General features: G+C 37.9%; 1 protein-coding gene across 28 annotated transcripts in view; it reads left to right on the forward strand.

Annotated features, from left to right (window-relative positions):
• WDR64 (WD repeat domain 64) overlaps positions 1-12,381 on the forward strand; it is a 118,077-nt gene that overhangs the window by 100,364 nt on the left and 5,332 nt on the right. For all 28 annotated transcript variants that reach the window (XM_081492888.1, XM_081492886.1, XM_081492884.1 and 25 more), the window contains 4 exons: positions 3,388-3,576; positions 6,507-6,612; positions 9,679-9,759; positions 10,565-10,678. In XM_081492888.1, the coding sequence (XP_081349014.1) occupies positions 3,388-3,576; positions 6,507-6,612; positions 9,679-9,759; positions 10,565-10,678 (490 nt within the window). The remainder of the gene's footprint in view (positions 1-3,387; positions 3,577-6,506; positions 6,613-9,678; positions 9,760-10,564; positions 10,679-12,381) is intronic.

The following is a 12,381-nucleotide window of genomic DNA, read 5'->3' on the forward strand; positions in this document are numbered from 1 at the left end:
GTCACCATACATAGTAATAAAACTTTTTTTCCTTCTAATGAGGACTTTAGAGATCTACTACTTCAGAATTAATAACTACAGTGGCCATGCTCTACCAAGCCTACTTGTTTTTAATTGCCTAGTGATGCTAAGTATACATACATAAAATGCTAAAAATACATACACACATATATATACACACACACATAAAGAGAAAGGAAATTTCATGACCATTCTTGAGACAAATTGCTAAATATAATTCAAACCATATTTCAAAAAGATACATGCAAGCCAGTGTTCATTGCAGCACTACTCACAATAGCCAGGACATGGAAGCGACCTAAATGTCCACTGACAAATAAAGAAGGTGTAGTACATATATACAATAGGATATTACTCAGCCATTAAAGAGAATGAAATAATGCCTTTTGCAGCAGTATGGATGGACCTAAAGATTACCATACTAAGTAAAGTCGCACATGATATCACTTAAATGTAGAATCTTAAAAAAAAAAAACGATACAAATGAGCTTATTCACAAAACAGAAACAGATTCACGGACTTAGAGAATGAAATTTTGGTTACCAAGGAGATGGGATAAATTGGGAATTTGCCATTGACATGTACATACTTCTCTATTCAAAATAGATAACCAACAAGGACCTAGTATATAGCACAAGGAACTAGGCCCAATACTCTGTAATAACCTGGGGAAAGAATTTGGAAAAGAATATATACATGTACATGTATAACTTAATCACTCTGTTTTACACCTGAAACCAACACAACTTTGTTAATCAACTATATTTCAATATAAAATAAAAAAGTTTAAAAAATTACATTAAAAATCAAGATAATGAATTGGCCTCTTAAGGGCATAAAAGTAGGTAAGATCAAGGGAGATAAAGAGGTTTCAAAGTGTTCTCAAGAGTTTAAACATAATGAAGATGAAAAGGAAGAAATATTTTATGTTGTGTGAATGACCATGGTCTGAAATTCACAAGACCCTAGCTAGCTATATGAGCTTGAGCCTGGTGATTCAGACCGGGACAAGACCATATAGCATGTAGCAGATGTTCAGGATTTGGATCTTCATCTTGAAATAATTAGCAACCAAAAAATATTAAGTGGGTAAGTAACATAATTAGTAGAGTTTATATATAGCTCAGATAGTAAAGAATCTGCCTGCAATGCGAGAGCCCTGGGTTTGATCCCTGGATCAGGAAGATCCCCTGGAGAAGGGAATGGCTATCCACTTCAGTCTTCTTGCCTGGAGAATTCCACGGGCAGAGGAGCTGAGTGAATAACACTCACATAATTTGAGATATGTTTTAAAAATAATGATGTGTGAGGTATGGATTTTGGAGCAGCAAAATTGGGAGCACAGAGACCAGTTAGATGTCACTGGTGAATACCGTGGTGTGAACTCAGGGAGTGGTAACAGTGCTAGGAATAAGTATTTTGGATTTGAGAACTGTCTAGGAGGCAAAATTCAGAAGACATAAACTTTAACTGCAAGAGAAGGTAGGAGATGTCAAGAATGATTCCAGGCATTATAAAACTAGATGAATACTAGTGTCATTCACTGAGAAAAGCAGCACTAAAAAAGGAAAACATTTGGAATATGGAAAGATGGAAATCTTTCAGAAATATCGAGTTCCAGATGAATCTTAAAGATAAGATCTTATTTGAGGGCAAACAGAGCTGCTTTCTCTGTCAAAGAGATCTGTTGTTTTATTCATAGGAAAAATGAACTGACATGAAAATTACATTTAATTATTATAGATGTTTTCCCAAACTCTGTCCCTTGAGTCTCTGCTCCAGCTTATTTTCAGTTGTCATCAGAAGTGTTAATTGGGCATTATAATGTATGTACACACACACACACTCCCCACACATTACATGTGTGCACACCTCTATCGTTTATAAGCTTTTCCTGCTCAAACCAGTTATCTATGGCGTGGAGAAATTACTTTTACAATTCCTTCAAGTGAAGCTATCCCTAAATACTCAGTTCAAAAAACATAGCTCTATTAACAGCTATCTCAGAATATAGTTCTTTTCACAAATAAGTCTTTCTGCTAATACTCACTGCCACTTCCTAAGTGTAAGTGAAAGTCGCTCAGTTGTGTCTGACTCTTAGCGACCCCATGGACTGTGTGTAGTCCCTCAGGCTCCTGTCCATGGAATTCTCCAGGCAAGAATACTGGAGGAGGTTGCCATGCCCTTCTCCAGGAGATCTTCCTAACCCAGGGATTGAATCCAGGACTCCTGCACTGCAGGCAGATTCTTTACCAACTGAGCCACCTGGGAAGCATTTAACACTCTAAATCTTGTTTGTTAAAAAGATTGATTTTATCATAGGAAAAGGGATAATAAAGGCTTAGCTTTGGGACAGAGGATAGAGAGGGGTAAAGATCCAAATCTATATCTGACTCCTAGAAAATCAGGCTGAGAGATAGGATTAGTCATTTGGGAACATTGCACATGAAGTAGGAAACATCAGAAAACAAGAAGACCAAAAGTTACTTCAGTCCTTGCCTCCAGCAGAATGAATTTAGAGTTGTCCTGAAGCTAGTCCCTCACCCCTCTAACTTCTGTGTTGAGAGGGCTTATCGATTTCACTTTGGTCAAGTCTCTGGGAAGTCTATAAAAACATCTACATAGCGCTGGGGAATTAAAGTATGAAAGGAAGGGTACATTGTCAAGCCACTGTCAGGTGTGAGGACTTGAGCCTGAAATCAAGACATAAATGGAAGATCTGTCAGACATTATTTTGTGTCTTATTTCCATAAGACATAGGGCATATACTCTTGCTAATGACATTCTGTATGACTTTAAACCATGTGAGTTATTTAGAAGGACTCTTTGGAGTGAAATAATGCATGTGTGTAAAGAATCACTTCTTTTGCCACCTTATTGCAGAACTCAGTTTTAAAAAATCGTATGGCGTTTCCATAAAAGTAGAAAATGCGGATGACGGTTGAAATGATTTTGGTAAGAGTGAAACCATTAGTAGATGTCTCCTCCCATAAGTTCTGTTGATGCTGATACAGAAATTAGACAGCTGAGATATGGTCCATTCTACAGCCTAATTCAACTGACAAGTCAATATAAGTTGAATGAGCACTACTATTTGGGGAAAAATCCATTTCTAGTCTTCCGGGTTTAATAAGTGGTTATCATAAGTACAGATTTAAAACGACATTTCCAAAATTGTTGTAGATTAGAATTCCAACTGGTAAAAATGTTTATGTTATGATTAGCTCCACATATTTAATAGGTAGAGTTCTGGACTCGAGTTTAAAATCCCTTCTGGGCCAAGAAAAATCTACATAAATGACCTAAACAGAGTAACTTCCACTGAATTCCAGTTATTTTCTTCTCCCTACCTTTGCCTTTCGCCAGGCTCTGGCATGCCCTCAATGGTCATTACTGTGGATATTTTGGACAGCGAAGGACCTTCGAACTATCACAGACAAGTGATTTTATTTTGCCTTGTGATGTTACTGAATATCCCATAGAAATAAAAGAAGAAAGCAAATTCACAGAGAAGAAGCTAACATATGAATATCCTCTGGTATTTGACCAGCAAAGGTAAGAGCGTTTGGTATTCTTTAGGTGAGCAGATGAAATTAAACTATATGATACTGTCACACTGTGCTGAAGATGGAGAATTCAAAGATGAAAAGCCCAGAACTTTTCAGTAATTTTGCAACTGAGGGAAAGGGAGAAATAAGTAAACAAAAGCTGTAATTTGGTATAATAGTACTTCTAGGAACATGAGTTGTTAAAATAATCACAGAAGAGCAGACAGGATTTGATCGAACAAAGATCAAGGAGACAACTGCCAAAGTATACACACTAAATAGTGAAAGACCATGTTATAGTCTTTCAACGCTTGGAGTCCAGGAGGCAAGTAGTAAGGATATAATATCTTGTATAATATAAAGCAAGAAAAGTCTATAGGGGCCAAAGCACAATAAGAGTTTTAAGGCCCAACATAAGGATTTTTAACTACAGAAATCACCATGATACAATACAGAAGGGGAAGAGGAGGTCTGAAGAAAAAGATGGTGAATTTGGTTTGGGACAGGTTTAAGTTTGAGATGTTTGTGGGACTTCCAAGCGGAGATATTTAATGAGCAGACAGATCTGTCTGGAGCTCCCCAAAGAGGTCAGACTTATAGGTAAAGGTTTTGGTGTCATCAGCATCGTAGTATTTTCAATCTGGATAAGTCACTCAGGTCCTGTATACAGAGTGAGCAGAAACAGAAAACTGAGGAAGAAATCAAGAAATGGCCTGTAAAGAGCAGACCAAAGAAGAGAAACCAGTGAAAAACATTAAGAAGGAATAGCCAATAGGTTGAAAGGAAAGCCAGAAACAAATGGTGCGATGGAAATCAAGGGACGAGAGAGGAAGAAAAGTGAGAGGACACATTTGTAGAATGTGGTGGTGAAATCACATAGGACAATAGAAAAGTAAACAGTGGATCCAGCACGTCTGTGAGCTGAAAGGTCACTAATGATTCTAGCAAGTGAAGTTTCAAAGAGTGATGGGTAAAAATTGCATTGTCATGGTTGAGAAATAAATGGGAGATGTGAGGTGATGACAGCATAGATTACTTTGCTAGGAAGTCAAATAGCTGTAGGACTGAAGAAGAGTTTGTTTCATGAGTTTGCTTGTTTGTGAGGGAGACTTGAGCATGCTTAAAGGCATAGGGGAGGGAGGACAGTCCCCCAGTAAAGAATAAAATGCTGGTGAAAAGTTGTTTTATGCTTTTGCAAAGCTCAGTCCTGGTTTTGATTGTGGCTGAATCTTTGTCATACGGAAGCAACTAGTGCTCATCTGCAGAGAAGGCAATGGCGACCCACTCCAGTATTCTTGCCTGGAGAATCCCAGGGAGAGGGGAGCCTGATGGGCTGCTGTCTATGGGGTCGCATAGAGTCGGACACGACTGAAGCGACTTAGCAGCAGCAGCAGCGCTCATCTGAGCTTTCAACATCAGCAAAGCCCAGCCCTAAATGGTAGATGTCTAAATGTCTAGCCTTCATAGGACTAGAATACCTAGACTGGTAATATCCAGCAGATCACCAGTATTCTTGGCCTTCCCTGGTGGCTCAGCTGGTAAAGAATCCGCCTGCAATGCAGGAGACCTGGGCTCAATCCCCTGGTTGGAAAGATCCCCTGGAGAAGGGAACGGCTACCCACTCCAGTACTCTTGGCCTTCCCTGGTGGCTCAGCTGGTAAAAAATCCGCCTGCAATGCAGGAGACCTGGGTTCAGTCCCCTGGTTGGAAAGATCCCCTGGAGACGGGAACGGTTACCCACTCCAGTATTTTGGCCTGGAAAATCCCTAGACTATCCATTGGGTCGCAAAGAGTCAGACATGACTGAGTGACTTTCACTCACTCACTCAGAACTGGAATAACTGACAAGATGAGTCCAAAGTGGAAAGAATCAGAGAAGATTGTCTAAGATAGAGTCTTTTAGGGAAATCCTGAGTAAGTCAAGGCTGGGGAGACACAATGCCATCATCTAGTCCAAAAGTCGGTAGAACAGTTGTAAACAGGAATTGAAGCTAAGAGTCATAAGCCACACAGAACTTGGTTCAAAACAGAAACAGTTAGGGAACAATTAACGAGGGCTCCAAATGATTGCCAAACCACACTGAAGTGTTCAAGGCTTGTCTTAGCTGGGCAGTAAGGAGTACTGGGGAAGACATCTGGCTAAAATGTAAGAAGTGTGATAGTAGAGCCAAGACTCATCAGGATATGGCAAAGTTCACCAGGCAAAGCTGATGAGTCTCCTTGGGTAACTGCTGAGTCTTGAGAATCCATGTACCTTAGTACTTAAAACACTATATTCTGATTTGTTAATATGCATCTTCTTCACTATTCTCTTGAGTTCCTTGAAGACTAGGAGCATGTTTTATGTATCTTTATATATCCAATTCTTAGTTCAGTGCTTAGTACATAGTAGGCATTCAAAAGATGCTGTGGAACAAATAAAGAATGATTAATGGAGAACTTTACAAGCAGAGGCAACAGATATAAATGATAGATATGAAGTATGAAACAGTATGATATATTTGGGATAGGTTAAAGTAGGATATATGTTTACATTTTGTTAGAAGACATAGGTTTACATTTTTAATACTTAGTTATGACTTTTAAAATATATACATAAGTAAGTTTTAACTATAGTGGAAGTTTGACCTGAGTCACAAAAAATCAAACATTAGTTTTATACCAGAGATTTCTGTTTTTGTTTTTTTTCCCCCAATGGCTATTAATGAAGTTAACTCCATGGAATGTTGAGGTTTAGTAGAAATCTTGATGATTTCTTTGGAGGGAGATCTGGGGAGTGAAATAAGAGTTAAGTGCAAAGGTCACATCATTAGGACTGGCGCCATGGGAGCCAGAGAATTTGGAGGCCCAGACAAAGGACATGATGGATACTCGTTGAGTAGGCATAGGTATGTCCTTAACCATTTTTTTAATATGTGTGTGTATCTTTATACGCAGATGGCAAAAAATGAGCTCGATGTCTTTGCTCTTCAAGCGTACACCTCCTAAGGCCTTTGAAGTGGAACATGATTTTAAGTTTTTCAAGTCTCTTTCTTCTCCTAAGGTAGCTTTAAAAAACAAAACAAAAGAAAAAATCACTTTGCTTTTGTTTTTCTGAATTTAATATGTCCAGTGTATTAGTTTCCTATTGCTGCTGTTACATGTCAATAGAAACTTGGTGGTTTAAACCATACAAGTTAGTTATTTCACAGTTCTGTAGAAGTCTGACTTGCGTCTCACTGGTGTTGCCAGAGCTGTGCCTCCTTCCGTAGCCTCTAGGCAGAATCTCATATTCCCTAGTTTGTGGTTCCCTTCCTTCACCTTCAAAGCCAGAAAATCCTATTCTGTGATCTGGTCTCTCTGACCAGTTTGAAATGTTCTCTGCTTTTAAAAATCCCTATGACTAGATTGGGCCCACTTGGATGATCCATCTCAAGGTTTTTAATGTTAGCCACATCTGCAAAGTCCCTTTTGACAAATGAAGCAATATATTCACAGATTTGGGGTGGGAGGAATAGTGTGTGAATATCCTTGGTTGCCATTATTCTGCCTATCACAGACAGAAAAACTTTTCTTCGCGCAGAATAGGAGAGAAATATACATTGCGATTTATTCTATTTCAATTTCTAAAACTTCTAAAAAATGAATATAGCATGAGCCTTTAGGCTAAGGTCTAAATGCTTTCAAGTTGTGGTGCTGGAGAAGACTCTTGAGAGTTCCTTGGACTGCAAGGAGATCGAACCAGTTAATCCTAAAGGAAAACAATCCTGAATATTCACTGGAAGGACTGATGCTAAAGCCACCTGATGCAAAGAGTCAACTCATAGGAAAAGACCTGATGCTGGGAAAGATTGAAGGCAAAAGGAGAAGAGGGTGTCAGAAGATGAGCTGGTTAGATAGCATCACCAGCTTGATGGACATGAATTTGAGCAAACTCTGGGAGATGGTGAAGGAGAGGGTAGCCTGGTGTGCTGCAGTCCATGTGGTCACAAAGTGTAGGACACAACTTAGCGACTGAACATTATCACCACCAACAACTGGCATTAATTAATTAAAAATGGATTTCCTCAAGATCTTCCACAATACAAACCAAATTTACCTCTGATTAAAACTTATCTCCCATTTCTAACCTATAGTTGTCCAACCCTCTATAAATCAGACTAATTGTTTTTTCCTGAACATTTCTCTCAGTCTCCTGTCCCTACAGTCCACTGGGGCTACCCCTGACATATCCATCATCTCTCTGTCAAAGTCCATCCTACTTTGCCACTGACAAAGTATTAGTATCCAGTATAGGAAAAAATCAATAATTAGAAAAGATGGTCCAGTTTAAAAAATGGTCAAATACTTGGATACTTCACAAAAGGAAAAAAAAAACAATAACTGAAAAGACGCTCAGCCTCATTAGTAATCATAGAAACACACACCAATAATATTATAAGGTAGCATTTTATACCCACCAGATTGGCAAATACCAAAAAGTCTGATAATCGGTGTGTATTTAGAACAATCAGAACACTAATCTGCTGGTGGAAGTAGTGTAAATTGCTAGAATCACTTTGGAAAATTATGTGACAGGCATTATCTAGTAAATTGAAAATAGGCATACTCTACTAAGTATCAACAGAAATTCCTAAACATGTGTTTATGAGGCAGGAACAAGGCAGCTCATAGCAGTACGATTTGTAACAGCAAAAATCTGAAAGCAGCCTAAATGCTCATCAATAGTATAACTGGTAACTAAATTATGGCATATTTATAAATTAAAATACTATGGAGCAGTAAAAATAAATGAACTCGAATAACACTTCCCTACACGAATGGATGTTTGAAACATACTACTGAATAAGACAAGTTGTGCATAAGAATATATACATAGCCATTTCATTTTGATAAAAATAGAGGAAAGGCAAAATAAATAAAATATTGTTTTGGCAAAAAGTATAAAAGGCAAAATTATATAAACAAAAGCTAGAGAATTAAGAACACAACATTCAGATTGTCACTATGTTTGAGAGAAGATGAAAAGGACTGGGCATGGCACACTGACAACCTCGAGTTGAGGGTATTGTTCCAATTTGTAAAACAGAATATGTCATTTTTCACAGCATCAACTTCATGTTTAGTAAGTATTTAACACTTTCCAAATGAAACCATTTTATAAACCCTCGCTTTCTGTCCAAAGGGAACTCGGATAGCTTCTCCCAGAAGATAGGGTGACAGGCAAGAAAGAGACTGGCTGTGGAATGTAACAGACTTCAGTTTAATCTTAGGTTTTATTTTATCTGATAACTAATAATCTAATCTCTCAAAGAGTGTTTTTGAGGATTAAATGAGAAAATGTATACGAGGTACATTGTGGGCATTCAATAAATGTTAATTCCACTTTCCCCAAAGGCCCCAGTCTCTCCCTGCTTTGTGTCTCATAACATGTCCACTTACCAGGTTCTACATTGAAGTAGAACTATTGGTATACTGACTCTTACTTCTCCCCTCCACCAAGAAATCATAAGCTCTTTATGGGCAAAGATGCATGTATAGCATGTAACAAATGCTCGATTTTGTTGAATAGCACAACCTAAAAATAAAGATTGGTTTTCACTTTTAATATTCTTTTCCAATTTGAAGTGGTAACTGTTAAAGTAATTTAACTGAAATGTTAAATAAATTTGGGGAAAACTTTAGAAAGGTTTTAAAGCTCTTGAAACAGTTGAATGCACTCAATATTATAAGGCTTGGCCTCTTCTTACCACATCTTTATCTTCTCAGTTGGTTGGTAAAATAACAAAGGTTTAATGCTTGAGATAAAAATATCTTTCACTTAGGAATCTGATTTCTACTAGCAATTTTATTTTTCCCATTCCTTTTCATTCACAATTGTATAATATTTGTTCACTTCTTTTCATTTCTTTTTGACATATTGTTATTAGTAATAATAATACAATAGATTTAAATCTTATATTTGAGTAGCACCTTACTATATACATTTTGTCCTCATAAGTTGTCAACAGGGAGAGAATTTGCTTAAGATCATGCAACTAATAAGTGGCAGAGTCAGAATTTGATTCCAGGAATTTTGCCACTGATATAATATGCCCTTTTCATTAAACATTCACTGCTCTCTTTGCAGATTCGAAGACATGCCTTGGAAGGTTTCATGACTGAGAACAGAGAGGCAGGGATTGTTTTCGGTTCTCTGCCCATATACAGGGTGAGTTGGAGGTATCTAGGACTAGAGTGATTCCAGAACAATTAGGGAATCTGACATCTCATTCCTGACCCTGAACAAGCAATCACATAACCAAGCAGAAAGATGATTCCATAAACATGCTGCGTCCAAACCCAGAGAAATCTTTGGTTTTGTGTATCAGTGGCCTTGATCATTGTCTCTGTCATTCCACATTGAACAATACTACAGAAAAGTATTTCAAACTTTACCCTGGCTCTTCATCACCTATAGGATAAAACTAAATGCCTTTAGCCTGACATTCTCATGATCTGACCTCCACCTGAACTGTATAACCCCATTTTCCACCATATTCTCCCATGTACCCTACACTCCAGCTGTGCTCACTTACCATTCCTTAAGCATCACTGTTCTTCCCTCTACTGTGACTTTGCCTGTGCTGCTCCTCTGCCCATAACTCATCCACCCCTTGTTTCCCTCCAAATCCCTACTTCTCCTTCAAGTCTCCAATCCAGATAACCTCTGTTTTTTAATTAACCAAGAATAATAAAACAAAGACAAAACATTGCACCCTAATTTTAACATATAATATTGTTTTATAAAATGTTACTTCTCTTTCCCAAGACCATGTTGATAACCTCCTACAGGTATTAAACAGTTAAACTACAGATGATGCTAATGGGAAAGCATCAGAATTAATAGTGGACTCCTGGGATGGTGGGTATGTTTTAAAGTAGTTGGACCTTCTCACTCCCTATCCCCCACCTCTGAATTCATATTACAGAATTTATCACTGTTAAGTATGTCTTACTTTATTTATGGCTCCTAGGTACCAAGCCCCACTAGTCTAAGATTCCTTCCACTAATTGGTTCAGAAGCACAAAGGGAATCTCCAGATGGCATTCATGGAAAGAAGAAGGGAGGCCATGTTCAACATGAAAAAGTGAGTTAGTACTTAGAATTCCACAGTGTATACCATTTTGGTTTGGATTGTTTCTTATTTCTGGGCCTAAAGTTATCTCAGGTCTGACTCTGTCTACAAATATTCCAGGATGCATGTGTTTTAGCTCAGTGAGAAGGAAAACATAAATTTCCAGGACAGACAGAAAAATCAAGCAGGATCTCTGAGCCTGAGCAAATTAACATCCTAGAGTTAATTTCAGACTTAGGTTCATTGACTAATTTTAAAAGCCAGGCAGTATGGCATGACATATCTGATGGCTGTGTAGCCATCCTTACTTCCTAACTTTATTGTAGCTGCAGGATGGAGCCAAGACAGCAGTAAGTTTCTGGCTCACCAGTCAAGTCAAGGAGAATGTTTTCCATGTATTAGTAGGAAAACTAACAGAAAACTTTATAGCTAACATGGTATTTTTATAAATGATTCTTTGATTTTCATAAAGATCACAAAGAAAATATTATACACTCATTTTAGAACTGGGAAAAAAATGGAACCAAAAGGGTGATTAAAATGACTTACCCAAGATCATATAAAATTAAGTCATAACCTGAAGTCAACTTTTTACTCCAAATATCATGCTCAATCTCTTAAACTTAACAGCCTAAAAAACTAAAACATTAAAACTGCTCTATTAGTTCTAGGAAGTTTGTAGGAGCCTAATTTAAACTATGGCCGTGTATCTAGTTATTCAAATTGATCAAATATTAAGAGGAAGATCTAACAAATAGTAATTTTAATTATATTTTTTTGAACACAACATACGGCATGTAGGATTTCTTAGTTATCCAATCAGGGATCAAATTCACACCCTCTGCAATGGAAGCACAGAGACCTAACAACTGGATAACCAGGGAATTCAATTTTCATTTTTTAATTTATAGTTTATATTGGAATATAGTTGATTTATCAATACAATGTTATATTAGGTTCAGGTGTACAACAAAGTGATTAGGTTACACATATACACACTTCTAGTCTTTTTCAGATTCTTTTCCCATATAGATTATTCCAGCATATTAACTAGTCTCCTCTGTGCTATACAGTAGGTCCTTGTTGATTATTTTCTATATAGTAGTATGTATCAGAGAAGGCAATGGCAACCCACTCCAGTGTTCTTGCCTGGAGAATCCCAGGGACGGCGGAGCCTGGTGGGCGGCCATCATGGGGTCGCGCAGAGTCGGACACGACTGAAGCGACTTAGCAGCAGCAGCAGCAGTAGCATGTATATGTTAATCCCAGGGCTTCCTTGGTGGCACTAGTGGTAAAGGATCCGCTTGCTAATGCAGGAGACGCAAGAGACACAGATTTGGTTCCTGTGTCAGGAAGATCCCCTGGAGAAGGAAATGGCAACCCACTCCAATATTTTTGTCTGGCAAATTCCATGGACAGGAATTGATGGGCTACCGTCCATGAGTCACAAACAGTCGGACACGACTAAGCACACAACATATGTTAATCCCAACCTCCTGTTAAATCTCTCCTCTCAACCTTTCCCATTTGGTAACCATAAATTTCTAAGTCGGTGAGTCTGTTTCTGTTTCGTAAATAAGTTCACTTGTATAATTTTTTAGATTTCACATATAAATATCATATTTGTCTTTCTCTGCCTGAATTATTTCGTTCTGATAATCTCTAGATCCATCCATGATGCAAAAAGTGGCATCATTTTGTTTTTTATGGTTATT

This window comes from Giraffa tippelskirchi, chromosome 5, assembly GCF_054371585.1.
Source record: "Giraffa tippelskirchi isolate mGirTip1 chromosome 5, T2T-mGirTip1v1.2.pri, whole genome shotgun sequence".
In the NCBI taxonomy this organism is placed as follows: domain Eukaryota; kingdom Metazoa; phylum Chordata; class Mammalia; order Artiodactyla; family Giraffidae; genus Giraffa; species Giraffa tippelskirchi.